General features: G+C 37.7%; 2 protein-coding genes across 2 annotated transcripts; one reads left to right on the top strand and one right to left on the bottom strand.

The window, feature by feature from the left end:
- Positions 1–4,121: 4,121 nt before the first annotated feature.
- On the bottom strand, positions 4,122–12,053 carry LOC146308068 (GTPase IMAP family member 8-like). Its single transcript, XM_084746634.1, has 6 exons — positions 11,933–12,053; positions 8,645–9,182; positions 8,100–8,137; positions 6,749–6,826; positions 5,289–5,366; positions 4,122–5,053 (listed from the first exon to the last, which is right to left on the bottom strand). The coding sequence occupies exons 1-6, from the start codon at positions 11,967–11,969 to the stop codon at positions 4,407–4,409; spliced, it is 1,416 nt and encodes a 471-aa protein (XP_084602760.1). The 5' UTR covers positions 11,970–12,053; the 3' UTR covers positions 4,122–4,406.
- Positions 12,054–12,135: 82 nt separating this feature from the next.
- LOC146308067 (GTPase IMAP family member 7-like) lies at positions 12,136–13,591 on the top strand. The gene is made up of 2 exons (XM_084746022.1): positions 12,136–12,187; positions 12,324–13,591. Exons 1-2 carry the CDS (start codon positions 12,160–12,162, stop codon positions 13,100–13,102), a joined length of 807 nt encoding a protein of 268 aa, XP_084602148.1. The 5' UTR covers positions 12,136–12,159; the 3' UTR covers positions 13,103–13,591.
- Positions 13,592–21,324: the final 7,733 nt, after the last annotated feature.

The following is a 21,324-nucleotide window of genomic DNA, read 5'->3' as shown; positions in this document are numbered from 1 at the left end:
GCCTGAGGCAGACGCTTATGTTTATGTTTACTTACTATGTTTGTTTTGGACTTTTCTCTGCCTTGTGTCATTTTTCTGTGTGGGACTGTTAGGGCCAAACAGGGGGAGGAGGGATGACAGGAGAAATGTCTTTTTATTGTCAAAAATAAATGTCAAAAATAAATCCAAAATGTCGAGAATTAAGTTCAAATGTAGAAAATTAAGTCAAAATGTTGAGAATTATGTCAAAAAAAGTTGTCGAAATGTAGAGAATCAAGTCGAAATGTCGAAAATAAATTCAAAATGTGGAGAATTCAGTCAAAATGTCAAAAATAAATTGTTGAAATGTAGAGACTTAAGTCGAAATGTTGAGAAAAAGTCGTCGAGATGTAGAGAATTAAATCAAAACGTCGACAATTAAGTTGAAATGTCGAAAATAAGTCGTGGGTGGGGACTCCAAGGAAAAAAAGTTGGGAACCACTGTTTTAATCTAACTCTTGGCAAAAAGCAGATTTCCCAAAATGTTGAACTATTCCTGTAATAAACTGTGAAACTGTGACACATTTGACTGTGATGGAGAAGCTACATGTATGCAGGAAAAGGCCACAGGCTGGGCTCGTTCTCAGGCCTTGTCCAGCTGAGCTACCAGGATACCTTTAAATATGATTCTAAACTTCTGTTTCAAATGAGGAAGGAAAAGGAAAAGACTGACTCCGAGCATCACAGAAATGCTGGGTCAGCGTTATTATTACCGAGTAATCCTTCTTCTTACATACACGATCTTTGTGTCCGGGACAGAAAGATGACGTGCCACGCAAAGGTGGACTGAATTCAGTTTAAGATTTGGATTTATGTGCTGTATTATTGAGCATAAATCACTTGTGGAAGGTTGAATTTTCTGGACTTCATTCAAAATGAATTAGCTTAACTTGTATTCCAAGTTATGTGGAGTTTCTTAAATGGTGCAGTTATTATAGTAGTAAAATAGCATTTATATAGTAAATAGTATATTATAGTAGTAAAATTCCAATTTAACGTTTAAACTTATAAGAAAATTCTTTCAGCTTGGTCTCCCATGTTTAAGCATAACTTCCTACCACATATGAATAAAAAGGACAATCTCTACAAAAATAAATAACTTTTTTTTTTCCCCTAAAAATCCTATTTGTCTTGAATGGTAGGCTATACAACTACTTAGATTCTCTGAAGAAATATCAAATTCCCATACTAATGAAGGAATATGCAGATGTTGTCAATACTATTCCTGTTGTTATGATGATGGTGCTGAAGTATATTAACTTCTCATGGCCATTTCATCATACTGTCAGTTTATCTGAGGCTTACTGTGGGTGGTTTGTGCTCTTCAGCACAGCATCAGACCAATAACAGAATGATAAGGGCTTTATTCAAAACAGATATTGTTCCAACTCCTTACATAATCACATTTTAGAATAGTACAAAATATTAAATGTGACTTGGAGAAAAATGTGGCATTTACTTCTCTAGTATTTTCTTACAAACAAAGGTAGAAAAGTTATGTTTAAATTAATTTACAGGTAAAATACAGTAAAATCAGTAAAATCTGTCCTTAAGAGACACAGAACATTGAGTCTGACTGCTTATTTTGTGAAAATGTTTCAGAGTCGTTCTCATACAGAGAAATTTTGGTCAGACATCATAAAGTGCATTGCAGATATTTCTTAAGTTTTAAGGATGTTGTCTTTGGCGTGTTGGATTTTAAGATGAAAAACGAAGGATAGATTTAAACAAACAGTTATAAACAAATTTGAATATTTCAACACATTATGATTAAGATATGGTCATATGATCTGTGATTAAAGGGAATGATAATTTTTGCAGCAGAATCTTCATTTTCTGTAAAAACTTAAATCCTTCTGGTGTGGTATTATTCAGGGTCCATACTAAACAAATGTGGTTTGTTACATCTGGAGAACATCTGTGGGCCAGGACAGCTCTACAGTACGTCATTATAATGCTGCTTTGACACACATTTTTCCCGTATCAAAAAACTGCAGCTTCTATGATTTGGACTTCAATCATATTTCAATTAATTGTGCAGCCCAAGTTGAAAGTGTCCATCTGGACTGACAGGTAGAAGTGGAGGAGATGGACTGCTGAATAGGCAGATTTTAGCTGCTGTGACTTGTCACTGACCTGATGGAAGACTGGTGTTTATTGACAGGAAAGGAAAACTGTGAAAGGGTGACACCTGGTGGAAAACAAGGCATAATACAGTACCTAGGTCCAACCACACTCAGAATGAGAACAAACTGACTACTCCAACATATGAAATTATACATTTAAAGCTGTATTAGGAAAAACAATAGTATGTCTTAACTTTTCAACACGTCAGGCGGGACAAAATACTCACAAGTCATCTGTGTATGTAGCTCACGTCACGATAGAAAAACACATTTCAGCACAGGACCCCTCAGGGCTCACACAGTGTGGTGTAAATTCACACCAGAAGGGATAGTTTATCCAAAAATGAAAATTCAGTCATCATCTACTCACCCTAAAGCTGACTGTAGGTTGGGCTTATTTTTTTTAGTCTGCAAAAGACTGCTGGGATTTCACAGGAAAACAGTGTTGCAGAATATCCTAAACAGTGGAAGTGTTAAAAATTAAAACATGAAATGCCTCCATACTGCTTGTCTGGTGTAATCCAAGTCTCCTAAAGCCTTGACATGCTGTTCGCATACAGTCACACCATGAGCACATGTGGCTCCAAGTTAAAGATCTACAGTGAAGATCTTTAAGAACGAGAAATCTTTAATCTGTACTCAGTAATCAATTGTGATTTTAAAAGTAACTAAATAGATTACACAGTGTGATGCAAGAAAATCTACACATAAAAGTACAGGTACCCCCAAAAAATACTTATTTTTGGTAACTTGAGTATTTGTAAATAGTTCCTTCCATCCCTGGGCTGTGGTAGTAGTTTTTTTTTTTTTTGTTTGTTTTGTTTTTTTTGACAAACTTCAAAAAAGTGTGATTTTATTAAGTATTACAGGAAGTCATCTTATAACAACCTGTAGAGCTGCATCAATATCCACACTTTGCCATTTGTCCTTTGCTATTTTTCTTGAAAATAAACAGCTGATTAGGAAGATGAAGTCCACATTCTTAATGTCATCAACAAAACACTGATAAACTGACTTTTTTTTAGCAAGGAAAACAGCCATCAATGGGCATAATAACAGACCAAGTTGAATCACTGAAAGAACTACTTAAGTGGGTGTGAGTCATTTAGACGCGTGGAATGAGGCTGTGGGCTGAACACTGAAGAAGCAAACATCAGAAAACTGTCTTTGGCTTATGTGCTGTGTGAGCAACTACCGTTTGAATGAAGGGGTGTCACCTTGGAGTCCTGCATCCAGTTCTTGTCCTTGTAAAGGAAAAATCAATTTTTTTTAAAAAGTATTTTACGTTTGAATATAGTTGCAGTTATGAATGTACCTTCAGTCACTCTCTCAGTCCAAATCAGCCCAGAAGTTCACTTCAGCTCACTTCAGTTACAACAACCCAACACAGAACAAAAAAAATACCGTCCTGTCACCGTCTTCTGGCTCTGGTGGCTCAAACACGTCTGGATATGTCAAATAAAGCTGCTAGATGGAGCGTCCATGTTCCAGGACGTTTTCAGACCACTAATAGAGTGGAATGGTCACGCCACCAGAGTTTTAGAGCAGAGAAAACTGCTCAGTTTTTCATGATTTTGAAACCTAATTTTATACATGTGGTGATTTTTTTAATCATTCAACATTGGCTGGGTGGTTAATAACACACTTTTCTGTAGTGTGACAAACTCAGAACACACATTTACTGTTGCTTTATAGCCCCTTTAATAATACATTCATGTCATATCCACAGTACACCTGTAAGGACAGCATGTCTTTTTTGAGTGACTATAGACAGACTATTTAAAATGTACATTTTCAAATACATACAAGCCTTGTGTAGCAGTAAAAGCAGTAAACACCAGTGCCACCATCCCCGGGAAGCATAGGCTTGCTCTGATTATTGGTATTGGTAATGCAAAGAGTTTTACTGTAAAATTCAACACAAATTATTTACAAATAATAGCACATTTAATACAAGCATCAATTTTATGGAAGTCCGACTCAATCGCGAGAAGAACTGATGAAGAAGAAACTGATGAGAAAAATTGACTCATGAACAAACATCAGCGTGATAAGAACTACCTAAAATGACAGAAAGCATCTTTAGGAAAAATATGTTTACGTGTAATACCCATCTCCTACCTAGAAACTTTAGTGAAGCAGGATTTATGACCTGCACCAGAGCCTGCCACCAGGAGGCGATCAAGATGCTCTGGCTTTCATGTGGTCCATTTCTCTCAGTACAGTCTATGATTCAGAGTGTGATCAGCACATATAGCTAAGCTAACATACACAGCACTCTGGCACGGTGATAATTTTGGGGGGCAAGTTGGGGAAAAGGTTTTTATAATATGGGATTTTCCTGATGAGCTCCATGACTTGTTTGGTGTCCTTGGATGAGTTGTTAAATATATGACAACGACCTCTGCAGCATTCAACAATGTGCTTGAGGTCATCATGTGCGTTAATAAAATACTCCGAACTTCCTTTCAGCTCATCTCCGTGGGTCAGCAGAACGATCGTGCTGTCCCTGATCCTCCAGCCGAACTTGTTCTCCAGCTTTTCTAATATTCCTCTCTCACCGTCTGTGAACCGGCCCAGCTGTATCACAAGTAGCACCACACATTTCCCTGGCTGACAGTATATCTTACACTTCTCTATGTGTGCCTGGGAGTTCTTAACTTCGTCGTTAAAGAAGTCTGGAGTGTCGACCACTCTCACCTCCATCCCGAATTGCTTCACCGTTATTTTAAATTGGACCTCTGTGGTGATCGGCAGAGAACTTGGTTGAGATTTGAACAGTTGATTTGGATGAAGCCGGGGCTCTCCAGCCAACAGGATGGTGTTGGCAGATGCACTCTTTCCTGTCCCTGCCAGTCCCAGCAGAACAACGTTAAACATGTCGTCCTGCTGTTGATAGGCACTGCAAACTGGAAGATACAGTTGGAGGAAATATTTCAATGTTTTTGACTAAATAATTACATCAAAAGATTCCAGACATAAAAACTCAGAGACTTCACTCTGAAGGGGTTGCTGGTAACGTTACACACTTGCATATCTCAGCTTTGTTTTGCCTCTGAAACATGTTTTATAAGCAAAGGGATACTGCATTTAATTTGTCACAGTTGCTATCATATACGCTGAATTTAATCTCTTGAAGCATACCAGTGTGACGTCCAAGTGTTGCTCCAGGAGCTGGAGCACAGGCTTGTTGAGAGGCGGATGGACTCATGGGGTCAGCACCTGTGAAGATGCAGCATACATACAGCCATTTATTGTATAATCCATTAAAATTCAAGGGTAACCTTTTCCAGGGGGAATCAAGTTGCACTCTGCTCCACACCTTACCAAAAGGTCTTGGGATTACAAACATTCAAACAAAATCTGCTTCATTTGTAAATGTAGAAGTGCACCTGTATATTCCACAACAAAGCAAATCTTTCTGGAGAACAACATTACAAATATAAAAGTGCACAGAGTCTTGATAAATTGCAGTAACAATGACAAACTTTGTGCTCTTTTGAGACTTGGAACTCACAGGAAGCTATGATGTTTGGTCAAATTTATGGAAAAATTGCGATGGTTGAAAAAAATTGCAAGAGTGTGCTGAATTCATGGGCTGAATACACTCCATGATTCCTTTTTAGAAATCTGTCAGTTGCACCTCACAACTGGGCCAGAATGGATCATGTAATCCCCCCAGCGTGTTCTGGGTCTGCTGTGAGGACATCTTTCCAGTTTGATTTGCCCCCAAATGCCCTGACAGTGAAGCATCCAGGAGGAGCTTTGGACATAACTTCCGTTAATCGCTTTGAATTGTGGTGGCTGTGCCCAATGAATTTTGCCATGATTGGCCAGCTGTATACAGATATCTCCATATCAATGGATTATTGTGTCTAACCCCGCCTTATATTTGCCATGTTTTCACTCTGGATTCAAACTGTCCAGACTTTTGTGCTCTTAAGAGTTTGAACAACACATTGTAGGAACTAGTTCCTTTCTAGCGTAACTTGACCCTTAAGGTTGATTCACAGCTTCCTGAATTGAACCAATGCAAGGATGATACAGTATTTCAGTTTTCTAATTGGTCCAGTTTGTGTTCAAAATGTCCAGAAATTGCAAACAAAAGTCATGTGGTAGAAATGTTCAATTATTGGTCATACAGATGGCAGGTAAAAAGACAGTTTCTACCAGTTTCTACCAGGATATCGTACAACATGGAGCACCATCAGGTTCTGTTCATGTTGGGGTATAGGGATTTCTGACATTGTCTTGAGTCCAGGTTTGTCCCCTGCCAATCCACATTTTGGTAGCAAACACACTACAATTTCACCAGTCACCAAAACAGGGAGAGAAAATATTTTTTAACCAGTGAAATGACACATACCAAGGTACACTTCTGTGACTGCTTTAAATGGTATACACAGCACTCCAAAGTTCACCGGACTGTGGTCTTAGGGTGCTTTCACACTTAAAAGCCCAGACCCGGGTCTGAACCAAGGGCAATTTTTAGAAGAGCATTGTCACACCTATTTACTGGTACTTTCAGATTTTTCAGTTTGATCCGGCCCAAAATTACTGGTGTTAAACCTGACATATGTTGAATTTAATCTCTTGAAACATACCTGTGTGACATCCAAGTGTTGCTTCAGGAGCTGCAGCACAGGCTTGTTGAGAGGTGGATGGACTCATGGGGTCAGCACCTGTGAAGAAGCACCGTACATACTGCCATTTATTAACCAGTCCCTCCAGGATTTTGCAGGCTATTTTGAGGATTGCTGTGGCCTAATTTGCCTGATTTCAAGACAACTTTTCTCAAAAATTGTGATTCATGTTGCAATGTCTTTAGGCATTTTTGCAATGAAACTGTGAGAACAAAGGTCTGAAACAAGGGTCATTTTTTAAGGGCATTTTCACACCTACCCCGGACTTTCAGATTTTTCTGTTTGATCCAGCCCAAAATTTCTAGTGTGAACCTCCCCCTGACACGTTCTGAACCAAAAAGCCAGACTTTGGTCTGGTGGAAAGAGGTGGTCTCATTTCTGGATCAAACTGAACCATGGCTCAGGATGTTTCACACCTGGAACTTTGGTCTGATTCAAACTGAAAAGTCTGAAAAGTCTGGACCAAACGAGGTAGGTGTGAAAACACCCTAAGAACGTCCCTTCAAGCTGAACCACAGAGTCCACCCCAGAGTCCTGCATTCACACCAACCTAAACGAACAACACAAAGGGGATAAAAGCTCTGGGGTTTAATAGGGTTTTTTTTTTTATGGTACCAACCAAAGGAAGTCCTGTACCAAACAGTTCAGGACACATACACATCCTGTTCCATCCCTAGTACTATTCTCTGGATGTCTGAGCTCCTCACCTTCTCCCTAAAACTCATCCAGGCCATCCTCATAAAACCAGACTCAAAAAAATACTTGAATTTCTTCACGTGGGGCAGTAACTCATCCCCAACCTGAGGATAGCAATCCACCTTTTTCAGTGCAGATTTCCATGGTCACAGACTTAGAGATGCTGACTCTCATCTCCACATCATTCACAAAAAGCAGGGATGCAATCCTGAAGTCAACATATTGTACTATCTATCTTTATTTTATTTTATTTTTTTCGGTTATTTTTGGGGCTTTTTGCCTTAATTGGACAGGACAAGAAGTGGGGAGGGAGTGGGGGAAGACATGCAGCAAAGGGCCACTGCTAAGGACCCAGCCCCTATAGCCACTGTGGCGCCCATTGCCTGGATTTTCTTTCCATGAAAAGAATCAGTAACAAAGCATAACCCAGGTGGAACCCAGTACCCAGTGAGAACAGCTGCATGGACCAAAATTAGCCAATTAAATACAACCTGGAATTCTTTCCTGCCAATGTCTCAAATCAGATTTGTATGTATGTTTTCAAATGATTAGCTACTTCAGCATTATAACATTTTATAAACAAATACAGTTGAAAGTAATAAAACTAGAGACTTGCCTGGTTCTTCATGGTCATGCAGAGGTTGGCCATTGCATCTGAAATAGTTATCATATTTAGTTTAAATCACAAGATTATAAAAATAGAGAAATCCCATCCTGCTTTGTGTTCATCCAAGTTTCTCAAAATGGGTTTCAGAAATCTGTAGCATGATATTGTTGTATTTTAAGCTAAATGAGCGAGGGAGCAATGACTGTAGAAGGCATGGCCTTCATAGCGTGTGATGCTGGGGGTCAGGGGACATGGGGGAGACGGACCACCACGCTGTGTGGCATGGACAGCGATGTAGAGCTGGTTGTGAGAGTTAATGAGCCGCAATCTCAGAATCTGTGTCTCTGCTGGAGAGATATGGAGACTTAAAGAGCTCCTAGGGGGGCCCACACTCAGTTTGGTAACCATTGCTATACTAATTGTTGAATTTCAGCTCTTCAGAAAGCCTGATGAAAAAAAACATATACTGAGAAACACAGGGAAGCCATAAAGTAGGATGGGACTTCTGCTCTCCAGGTATGATCAGAACCGTTGTGTAGTAATTAAGTTTTTACCCTCTCTTCTGTAAGATTGTCCTTCTTCTTGTCACAACATCTTTACTGTAGTTTTTGTAGTCATACATGAATGACAGATGGCCAGAACATACTTTCCTACAATTATTGGCCATATTTCCATCGCCCAAAAAGAAACAGCAGTCTTCCTGTAGATGCCTGAGTGAATGGAAGCTCTCCTCGTCCTGGAACACGAGGATCAAGTGTTCTAAGACGTTTTCTCCAAAGGTATGTTCAAGTTTCCTGATTTGGGCGATGACCTGTTCCTCTCCAGTGTTTTCTGGATCTAGTGCCAGTATGAAGAGATTTGGACCAGGATAAGATAGTGCCATCAAGTCAATAATGTCCTGGTCTGGGTGTGGACGTTCTTCATCACATAAATCAGGGGCACTGATGATTTTGAAAGAATTGCTTTCTCCCATGACAAGGTTGCTTGACATTGTGAGGGAAGTATTTTGACTATCGAGGATCGTATTTCCAATCATGGTCTTGAACTGTGCGCTCTTCCCAAACAGGGCGACAGTTAACTTTTGAGGATATGCTGTCAGAATCAGAATGAGAATCACAATCAGGTTTGTTGCAAAGTAGGTATTTGTCTCACTGGCACATAATAAACACAGTAAGTAGAAAATAGAGACAGATAAAAAGCAATTACTATAAATTGAGAAGCAAAAACAGACAATAAAATATGAAAAAATATAAAAGTTCATATTATGAAGTAGAAAGAATATTTGTAGAAACAGAAAAATACATTTATTGCACAACAGATTGTCATTTATAGATGTTTTTTAAACTACAAACACTTTGAAGTCCCAGCAGTAAAATTTTGGATTTATATTTGAATTTCTCACATGATGCTTGATAAATATATACACAGTGTTATTAAACATCTTGACAAAATATAATGTGATTTCATTACATTTATGAAGCATTTTATGGGTCCAAAGACGACTTTTGTTTATGTCCCACAACTGTGGTCTCAGTGTTCAGATATATGAAATGAGTTAATAAAACTGAAATTGAATTGTTCCATATAAATATTACTTTACACAATGCTAAAAATCTCCTGTTTGTTTTATTGATCATTTAAATGTTTTCTCACCCACTGTAAAACTGAAATTAATTAATTTATGTATTATTATTAATTTAGTGAACTTTAAATTTGTTTAGAGGTTCTAATAACTAAAAAATGTTTAGTGCCAGTACATCTTTCTTTCTTTTGTGTTTATAATAATAATGATAATAATGATAATAATAATAATAATAATAATAATAATAATAATAATAATAATAATAATAATAATAATAATGACAATAATGACAACAACAACAACAACAACAACAACAACAACAACAATAATAATAATAATGATAATAATGTTGATAATAATGATAATGATGATAAATATTTTGCTGACCTTATTGGATAATTTATTTTTCTTCTGAAATAAACTTGAATCTGAAGTTTAGAAACTTAAAAAAAAATCAAAATTTGTTCACAGTGAGCTGTGAGTCTGATTTGTCATCATTTGGTTTGCTTGAAAATTAAACGTTTTTAATTGCAAATATTAAAATGTTAACCACTTTTCTCAGTAAATTTTGAAATACAATTATTTGGCGGGTTCTAAATCTCAAAGATTCAAATTCATTTAAAGAAGAAAAGTAAATTATCTAAAAACAACGGGGCCTCATGCAAGAACATTTTCGTATTCTTAGCTTAAATTTCTCTTTCTTTTTTTTTTGAACGAAGGCCTCGTATGACAACATTGTGTCAGATTCCACAAACACTTGTAACTTCAGAAAACTGTAAATGATCCACCTGTGAATATTTGACTCCACGTGCAGACTTGTAAATTAGCATAATTAACGCCTCAGTAATACCATATAAGGCTGCACTTCCTGCTCCATATGTCAGGAAGTGTTGATTCATGAAAACAGCATCAAAGAGAAAAAGGAGGTTCTGCTTTCAGAGATCCATGAAAGAAAATCTGTCATTTTAACAGCATCAGCAGTGGAATTAAAAGACCTGCTAAAGCAAAGTAATGGGCGATTGATGAGGAAAGGGTTAAGGGAAAGTTTCCATCATGGAGACAGAGGACAGATAAGTGAGGATGTTCTCCTGGACAGAGACTTCATAAAGCTGCATGTGAAAATATACGACCAATACACCTGACAGCAGGTAATATTACAACATTGAATGCAGGATGAGAGGCTTTATATGTAAATTTCTAATTATATTATAATTTGAAATGTAGTCAAACAGTATAATTATTCAGTGTAATTTATTTTGAAAACTCAAAATGTCTTCAGACTAATGAAACATACAGTCATTAGTGAAAATTTTCAGTTTGGATGCCAGCAGACTGACTGTACATGACTGTACTACAGGTCTGAAAATAAAACTGGTGAATGCCAGAAGTCCTCTTAAATCACCTGTACACACCACTTCAGAACAAATCTGTTCGTATGAGTGGTTCTTGCATGAGGCCTATGAAGTACGATCTTTCACTTTTTGAGTGAGTTTCACAGCCACTGTAGGTAAGTTGTTGTTTTTGATGGCCGATTCTGTAGCTGTGACGAAGCCTATTGCACTTGCATTTCAAAGTTTTGCCTCCTGCCTGAAACATCCGTCTCATTTCCAGTAAGTTGCCTGTCTGGCAGGTTTTTCAGCCGACTGTGGTAAATGTCACGTCATGTACTGTTGCGGTTTTAGCCTCCAGATTCCTCTGTTCTCATTGGCCCATGAGAACAGTTTGGAATTTGTCAGTATTTGTTGGTAAAAACTTAAGAGTTTGAGTTAGGCTCCAAACTCAAAAATATATGAAATTATGAGTTTTCCAAACTTTTTCATTTTTAAAGTCTAGCACATTTTAGCCTACTTTATAAATGAGACAAAATAAGCACATTTAGGCAGAGTTAACAGGCTCTTGTTTTTCTCTCATCAATAGTTTTGAATATGCATATTTTAAATGCTTTTTTCTTTTATTATCACAGATGTATTGCAGATAAAAATATTAATTTTTTCAGGATTTCTTCCATACTCTGTTATTTATTTGTTGATTCAAATAAAATCTCCTAAGAACGACCTGTAGGTCACGACCATCAAGGTAGTTAACCTGCCAATGAACTGAACAATCCAGTCAGAGCAGAGGAATGAAAAAGTCACACAGGGCTGTCATGATGTCATTATTTTGAACTGATGTCACATACACAGTTAGATTATTAGTGTAAAAGCTAGCCATTTCAATTGTATTAAAAAAAAACAGAGAGAGGAAAGGAAGCATCACTTACGTGGTGGCGGTCTTCTAAGGGAACTGTAAGAATCCATTGTAGCTGCTGTGTAGAGAACAGGCAGCAGGCAGGTGTGACTGGACTCTCTGGATCAGCTGTGAAATCTGTCAGACTGAATCACATTGATATACTGTAAGTTGATCCACCCTGTGGGTGGAGATCTGCTCCATATAAGAGCTCACACAAACTACTTCACTCAGTCACAAAAAATTCAAGGACAAAGACGGATGGGTAACCTCATCTCACTACCTGACGGTGAAGTTTGAACTGTTTTAGCTTTCTTCAGCTCAGCACATTACTGTCAACACTGACTAATTAGGTGTTGTTTTTTTGTTTGTTTTGTTGACCTCGGTTTAAAGTATGTACACAATATATCTCTTTATGTTTGCAGGTCCTCCATTGAGGATTGTGATGATCGGGAAGACTGGGGTCGGGAAGAGTGCAGCTGGTAACACCATCGTGGGCAAAAAGGTTTTCCAGTCTTCGGCGAGTGCGGAGTCTGTGACCATAACCTGCGAGAAAGAACGTGTTAACAGTCGCAGGAAGATCCACATCATAGACACACCCGGGGTTCTGGATACGTCTAAAAGTGCAGAGAGCATAAGGAATGAGATAGCAAAATGCATCCAGGTGGCTGCTCCCGGCCCTCACGCCTTCCTGCTGGTCATCCAAATAGGCAGGTTCACCACAGAAGAGCAAAGCTGCATCCAAGCCCTGGAGAAAATCTTCGGGCCGGAGGCGGCGAAATACATGATCGTTCTCTTCACGCGTGGCGATGAACTGCAGGGCAGCACCATTCAGGAGTACGTGCAAGCTGGCCACCCGAAACTGCGAGAGGTGATAAACAAGTGCGGTAACCGGTACCATGTCTTCAACAACAAGCAAAGATGTAACAGAACTCAAGTGATTGAGCTGATCAGGAAGATCGATGACATGGTGGCGGGGAATGGAGGAACTAACTTCACTGAAGAGATGTTTCAGGAGGCCGAGAGGACTCTGCAACAGCAGGGGCTGAACAGACAGACAGCAGAGCAGCTGGTCGAAAACCTCCCCTTCATGGAGGAGCTGCTGCAGAAGGTCATTCAGTTTCAGACCGTACTGAAGGATGCTGCTGCTGCTGCTGCTGTACAGGACGCCACCGTCAACCTGTACGAGGCTCCTCTATATTAAGACGCCTCAAACATCTGAGAACATCTCGAAAAGTTTCACATCTGGCTGGAAAGTTAAGTTGTTCAACCCAGCAATGGTTTATTTTTCGTATGCCTTCGTTTTGTTTGTCTGTTGACAAAAAAACAAAATAGACACAATGAACACACAGTAGATACAGATACAGAGAACAACACTATGCAGTTACACAGGTGTTTGAAAAAATATTAGTCATTAAAAAACAAGTTTCTTCTATTGTGTGTGAGGGTTTTTTTGTTAGTTTGTTATTTGTTCAATACAAACATATTATATAAACTGTGATTCTAACTAAATGAACTGGTGATTTGTGGTCATTGATTAGTCATGAAAAACTGACCAATCAGTGACAGTTTTAATTATCAGGTAATGATTTATCCAGTAAAAACAGGTCTGTCGATGCGAGGATTTGCTGCTTTTTCTCTTTTTCATACATTTGTAAATAGAATCTACTACTGATCAAATGATCGATCAATCTAATGATCGATCAATCTGTTGACAAGACAAGGTGAAAGTGTGTAACTAACAGTGTCTGTATTTGTTTTCCAGTTTAGATTTTACAGCAGTGAAGCTCATGACACATACAATATTACTGAATATAAAGCCACTATGTTTATGTATTAATAAAATCTCTACTCGTGTTTATGGGTTTAAAAAACGTTCACTGGTGTTTTCCCTGCTCTGGGGTTTTCTTCCTTACTTGTCCAGCAGCTATTTTGTGCCTGTGAGACTAGTTCTTAAAATGCGTAAGTGCTGAACTGAAATCATTATTAACTCTTTCTATATAGATTAGTGATAGATTTATATATACATATATATATATAAAAAAACACAACAACAAAACTTCAGCCACAGTAAAAACATGTGATTTGCAGCATGTATGTGTCATGTAGGATGTTTTCTGTCAGATTAGTGACTTAATACAAACTGATCACAGTTATCTTTTCTGGCATGAAGCCCAGGATGCAGTGACGGTGAAATATAGTGTTTAGGATGAAACTAATTTTGGTGGAACTCTTTCATGTTGGGAGCTGAGCTTGAGTATTAAAGTGGCTAAATCCCTGCAAAGAAAAGGCAGAGGCTGCTAGCTTCTTCACGATCATGGAGCCATGTGCTTTTTATTTTTTGCTTTTTACATGGATTAAGTCTCATTCATGTTTAAATTACATTACATACATATAATAGACCATTGGAGTTGGACACAGTATTTTCTTTTCTTTTAATTAATAATATCCAATAAATATCAATATCATTGTGACTGTTTCCATACCTATATGTGCAATAACTTTGAATTAGAAAATACGATACTGCTGTTACCTGACTTTTTCTAAAAGTGTCTGTATTTTCATTTGAAATGTTTTTCATATTTAAATAACGCACAAGGTAAAGACAATGTGATCATTTTTTATCTGTTTAAGCCACAGACGGTCATACTGAAATTACCACTGTATTGTTACTTTTTGCACAGTTGGAGATGTATCTTGGTTGCTTAGCAACTATCATTGTCTCTGTCAATAAAACTTCACAAGTTGTCTAAATTTTCAATTTCCCAACATTAAAATACAAATAATGAATGAATTAGACTTAATTAAAAACAAAGTAGGGGGAGACGAGGTGGAAATGAGTTATTATTAATGTTAAAAAACATGTTTATCATCTTATAAAATATATTTAACTAATTGTAGATGAATCTAAAATTTGAATCAGATCACTGATGGTTATTATCCTGGGAATATATGTGGTCATTACAGTTTGCTACACATAATGCTATGCATGTTGACAAATATATAAATAAATTTGACAACATTTGGTGCTGTTTCATTTTTAAAATGGTAAACTAACAGAATAAATGCATTAATATGTATAGGTCTCTCTTGTAAAAGAGATTTTGAATCTCAGTGGGACATCCTGGTTACATAAAGGTAAAATAAATAAAATATCTTAGTCTTTGGAAGTCAAAGGTTAAAATGACACCATTCAATCATTCGGTCAATTACACATTTTTTAAAGCAATGTTGACATTGTTATGACAAAAAGATATTCTCAAACTTAATGGAAACCTTTAGCTTTATGTTTTAACATTACCACAAAATGACTTAATTACAGTAACATGACGAACATGATGAAGTTGTAATAAGAAGGGGTGTGAATAAAACTGTTATTACACTGTACTAACTATCTCATGCCCCCCGTCATGAATGTAAGTGAGTCGTTTTTGTGTTCATGACTGCCATTCTGTCAGTTTTATCATTGCAGGTAAAGACCAACATGAAAATTCCAAGCATTACTCTCGAGGGCCGGGATAATGATTAGAAATGAGGAACTAACCTGGGGATAAAAATTTACCGCAAGCATCTGAAGAACCTGTCAGACAGGACGTTACTGAAAATGACAAGCAGGGCTCCTGAGGGCTGGGTATCAGTACATCTTGGTGCACCTTTAAGTCATTGACAGAAATAACCCAATACCAGGAAGTATCAAAAGCTGTCCATCAAACAATACCTGTATTCAATCCTTTTAATATAAATATCTAGAAAAATGGCTGTTTGTATGGTTATGGTCACAACCAATCTCTGCAAGTGTTCTTCTAATCAATGTGACTTGTGATTGGTCCATTACTGCAGCTACAGCTACACACAGTCTGTGTTGGTGAAATTGAACCTGGTGTATTTGATGGACTTGGCCGGTCAGCGTGCTGAGATGCCACCAAAATGTTCTAAAGTATGGAAATTAAAGAGAAGGTACTGAATGAAGTACTCTCAAATAGTGAAACAAAGTACCCTTTACTTATCACAAACAGCAATGTTTCACCTTTCTTGGTTTTATTTTTGTATTAATTTCCAGCCTTTTCCCCAAGAATATGATTATTTTTTTGTGATTATTCTATGTGGAAATTTATTATTAATGTTAAAATAATACAAGCAACCAAAATGGGTTTTCTCAGGAGGGTGGCTGGCATCTCCCTTACAGATAGGGCGAGAAGCTCAGTCATCTGTGAGGGACTCGGAGTAGAGCCGCTGCTCCTTTGCATAGACAGGAGCCAGTTGATGTGGTTCGGGCATCTTGTAAGGATGCCACCTGGTCGCCTCCCTAGGGAGGTGTTCCAGGCACATCCAGCTGGGAGGAGACCACGGGGCAGACTGAGGACTAGGTGGAGGGATTATAACTCTGCCCTGGCCTGGGAATGCCTTGGGATCCCCCAGTCAGAGCTGGCTAATGTAGCTGGGGAGAAGGATGTTTGGGGTCCCCTGCTGGAAAATAACATGTTTATTGGGGCGCCTGGGTAGCACAGTTGGTAGAGTGTGCGCCCCATGTACAGAGGCAGTAATGGTCGATGAATCTAAAATCTGAATCAGATCACTGACGTTCATTATCCTACAGAAAAATACTGCTGTGAATATATGCAGTCATTACAGTTAACTCCACATGATGGTATGCATATTGATAAATATATAAACTTAATTCAATTTAATTCAATTTTATAAATTTAATTCAGCATGTACAATGACCAAAATATTGTTTTAAAAGTACTGTAATGTATGCTTGAATAAGAGCAAAAATAGCATTATAAAAGTACGGGTACTCCCAAAATGACTTGATTACAGTAACATGACTGGTTGTAATGAGTTACTTCTACTCCTGTTCTTATGAGAGAAAAAGCACTTAACAGGGTAATACTTTATTTGAAGGGATGTGAATAAGACTGTCATTACACTGTCCTAACTATGTCATGACATCTGTCAGAAATGGGTCTTTTTTGTGTTCATGACTGTCATTTGGGCAGTTATATCATTGCAGGGAAAGACTTCCAAGTAATGAAAATTCCAGGCATTACTCTCAAGGGCCGGGAACACGATTAGAAATGGGGAATTAACCTGGAGGTAAAAATTTACCGCAAGCGTCTGAAGAACCTGTCAGACAGGGACTTTAATGAAAATGAAAAGTGATGCTCATGAGGGCTGGGTATCAGTGCATCTTGGTACACCGGTAAGGCATTAACAGAAATAACCCAGTACCAGGTAGCAGCAAAACTTCTCCAGTCAAACAATACCTGCATTCAATCCTTTTAATATAAAGACTGCATTACTGCAGGTACAGCTACCTACCTACCCTAGTCTGACCTGGTCCAAGATAGAAAGAAGAAACTGAACATAACCTGCTCCAGAGCAGATATGCACGTGTTAAAAGAAAGAGAAAGAAAGAAAGAGAATTTGGTTACACTGACAACTCTCTCACTTTTCTGCATAAAACAACTATTTAAAAGTTTGTAAAAGACCAACACCACACATTCAGCTGTCATCTCCAGTGGGGGAATGTAACTAAGTACATTTACTCAAATACTTTACCTAAGTCCAATTTCGAATTACATCCATATTATATTACTTTATAGTTCCACTTCATTATTTTTACTACATTTACCTGACAGGTACAGTTACTAGTCACTTCTATGAAGATCAGCTGGTCCCAGTGTGAGGCTGAGTTCCACTGTCACTATGAGTTTATCATTTTCCTCTGATTGTTGTTGCCTTATGATGTGAGCTGATCAGGTTTTTTAACTCTGAGCTTCTCTTCTAACGTTCTCCTCTCAAAACACGTTGTTTATAGTGACATCACAGATTTTATGTCTCCATTCTAGCAGCTAATGCCCTAAACTCTTCCAACTATCAACACATCTCACTCTGTAGAAACACGACGGTGCAACTTGGTGGCTTCCATGAAAGAGGACCCACTACCTCTGTAAATATAGAGGGCTCATTCTAACAAAAAGAAAACATAACAATTCTTAGTTTCAGGTGATTATGCAAGAAAGAAAACATACCTATCTGAATATCATGTTCCATTTCTCGGGGTGCTGGGGGAGAGCTGTCCAAAGGTTTAGTTTGTTGGGACAGCTGGCAATTCATTAAGACTGATGAGGATGTTATAAATACATACAATACATAGATTCAGTTAGAAATACAGATTTACAAAAGAAATAAATACCTGTCAGCTCTTCCTTCTGTGTATTTAAGGTTGTGTCACTGTCAATACATCTTCCTCACTGTCCTCAGTAGGAAAAGGGATTTGATCAGTCCCTCCAGGACTTTGCTGACTTTCTGGGGGATTGTTGCAGCATAAGTTGCTCAATTTCACGGTAGCTTCTCTAAAAAATTGCTATTCATGTTGTGATGTTTTTAGGTGCTTGTTGCAAAGGAATTGCTGGAACAAATAAACCTTGGAAAAAAAGTTGCTATCTTTTAATTCTTTTAATCAATAAATTTAATCCAATAAAAACAAAAGCAACTTGCTGAAAATGAAACCACACTGTTCTGTATTCTATCTAACCTTAACAAAAAATCTCAAGATTAAAGTTCTGACAAAATATGCTTTAAATGTAAATGAAGAAGTTCATTTGGGGGGTATTCCACAAAGGAGCAAAATCTTATTGGAGCTCAAACTCAAAATCAGCACAAAATTTTGAAAAAAAAAATATAACAATAACAATGATAAACCTCTAAGTACCTGTATTAACGAGAAAATTTCAAAATTTCAAAAATTTCATAGTGTCTTCCTTTAAGTGTATGCATATGACTGTTCTGTATCATCATCGTGTTGTCTTCAGCTCTTTATTTCAATGAACACAACAGCATATTTATGCCCTGTACAGTCTCAGAGTACAGTTTCAAGTCACCAAAACACCCAGGGCAGGAAAAGGCCAATATGAAAATTCCAAGCAATTTCTCATGACTGGGAACACAATTAAAAGTGAGAAACTAACCTGGAGGCACAAATTTACCACAAGCGTATGAAGAACCGGTCAAACAAGGACATTACCATAAATGAGTAAAAAGTATGGCACTCATGACCAATCACCACAAGCGTTCTTCTATTCAATGCAACTTGTGATTGGCCCACAGCTGCAGCTACAGCTACATACAGTCATTGGTGGTTAAGCTGAGCCTAGTGTTTGACAGACTTGGCAGGTTGGCATGCTGAGATGCAACCAAAATGTTCAAAAGTATGGAAATCAAAGAGAAGATATCAAATGAAGGGTACTGGTTTTGGCACTGTCTCATTTTGTATCAGAAGTTCTTTAAATTATAGCTAGCCCTGGTGCTAACTGCCAAGCCAAGTTGTGGAATTTGACTGAGTCCAACTCTACCTCTCTGGATCTAGTCTACCTCCACATTTCTAGAAAATATGAACCTCCACTCAAACTCTTATATGGCAAGGCATGAGCCACCTTTCCTGCTTCTGATTGGCTAACCTAATACATGCTGCCATTTTGATTTCACCATTTTGTGACACTGCATGGACCAAACAACTAATCAATTGAGAAAACAATTGACCAATTAATCAATGATGAAAATAATTGTTAGTTGTGGCCTTGAAAACACTATATTAGGCAAGTTAAACAAGTTCACCATTATTTCATACTGAGGTAATCCAAAATCCTTTTTTGACAGCCAATTAGTAACTGTATCAGGATATATTTTTAAAGTAACCCCACCAATGCTGCATAAAGTGTGGTCTTTGTTTGGCAACCTTACCAGCCTACATAACGCTGTGATTCCCAAAGTGTGGGCAGGGGCCCACTGGTTGGACCAGGAAGGATGTGTAGGTGGGCCAAGAGAGGTCATAGAAAAATTAATTTAAGAAATGTTAATATTTTGAAAGTCTGCAATTACCATAAAATATTTCTGATTATTTCTTTTAAAGTAATCAGAACTAATAAAATAAATTAATGGAAATTTAAATTACATGTTATTTTTCATTTATCTGACCTAGTTTAACAGGTGTTACAAATTTGGTGACCTGTCACAACGGAACATATCTTATGTCTCCTCATAGGTGCGATAAGTCTGGTGTGTTGATCAGAGTTGGGTTAAAGGCCTTGGTGGGTCGCACAACCCACTATGTATTCTAAGATGAGAATGTATAAGGCTTATAAAGAGTATTGTCAGGACAATTCATGAAAAGATGGCAGTTTTTACGCCCAATTTAATGTAAAACCCTGAACATAATCTGCTCTAACCTGCTCAGATATTTACGTATTATAAGAAAGAGACTTTCGTTACATTGATAACTTTGCTTTAGGCTCAACATACCTCGCTAACCCATTAATCTCATTTCATATTACACCTCTCAGGGGTCAAGTTCTGTGAGACAAATAATCAAAGTTCATTGTTTTAAGAAAATAGTAATTTTTTCCTAAACATAACTAAGTACTTTTAGTACCTAAACCTAACCAAACTGATTGTCACCTGAAATGTTTCTCAGCAAGCCACGTCTTCAGAGTCTAACAGGACTTTGCATGCTATCGCTAACTTGATTAGCCATAGTCCAGGTAAAATAGAACACCACTGATTGATTGATTGACAGGGTTATTACATGCTTTGGCATGATGCCAGGTTGCAATAAACAGATGAATTTATTGGCATCATAAAGTGTGTTTTGATTTCCACCTGGTATTGGTTTAATCTGAGCGACAGCCAAACAATGTGAAATATCCGATTGAGCAGCTCTTCCTGTCTGTATAAATGGTCCGAGGCACTCTTTATTTGAAACAATGAACACTGAACAAGAACATAGACTAAACTAGTAGAGGTCACTCAATACAGTACAGATTCCCACCAGGCAGCAGGTGGTGAAGCACAACTGCCAGATACAACCAGCAGAGATTTGCAAAGTTCCACCAATATTAACATGACCCCACTTTGTCCTGAGCAGTTGTTGATCACTCGTGGCCACTAGTGGCTGGTTAAGAAGAGTGAGAAGTGAACTGTGAAGTGTTGTATAAAACAGAGCAGTCAAACAAAAGAATTAATGCCTCACAGTTATTTGTCTCCACCAACCAGTCAAGTTAGTTTACATCCAGGTTTGTCCAGATTAATATAATAGTAGTGAAGACTTTGAAGGAATTTAATATGGAACTTACCACTGACCTGTAACTTTGAAGGAATTTAATAAAAAGTATTGTATTTTTTTTTACAAAATGGAAGAAATTGCTATAAATGTGTGATTCCAGTGAATAATTTCCAGATAGAAACATACTGAGACTATTTTTACAGAGGAGTAGAGATGACTGATAGACAGCTTAGTATTATGATGTCACAGTGAGGTTGACCTTTTGGATATAAAGTGTCATCACCTCATCATTTTATCATATCAGGTATTTGTGTGTAATTTTGTTTGTTATAATTAGTGTATGCATGCTTGAGCTATGGCCA

The sequence above is a fragment of the Lutjanus erythropterus genome, chromosome 20 (assembly GCF_056507025.1).
Source record: "Lutjanus erythropterus isolate fLutEry1 chromosome 20, fLutEry1.hap2, whole genome shotgun sequence".
Classification (NCBI taxonomy): domain Eukaryota; kingdom Metazoa; phylum Chordata; class Actinopteri; order Lutjaniformes; family Lutjanidae; genus Lutjanus; species Lutjanus erythropterus.
The sequence above is the reverse complement of the archived record's forward strand: the minus strand, read 5'-3'. Positions and strand labels throughout refer to the sequence as shown.

Coding starts and splice junctions, on each gene's coding strand:
- LOC146308068 (XM_084746634.1), bottom strand. CDS start 11,969: ATGGATTCTTACAGTTCCCTTAGAAGACCGCCACCAC. Junction 9,183..11,932: donor CCTTAGAAGACCGCCACCAC/GTAAGTGATGCT, acceptor TGATTCTGACAG/CATATCCTCAAAAGTTAACT. Junction 8,138..8,644: donor ACAATCTTACAGAAGAGAGG/GTAAAAACTTAA, acceptor TAACTATTTCAG/ATGCAATGGCCAACCTCTGC.
- LOC146308067 (XM_084746022.1), top strand. CDS start 12,160: ATGGGTAACCTCATCTCACTACCTGACG. Junction 12,188..12,323: donor CCTCATCTCACTACCTGACG/GTGAAGTTTGAA, acceptor TTATGTTTGCAG/GTCCTCCATTGAGGATTGTG.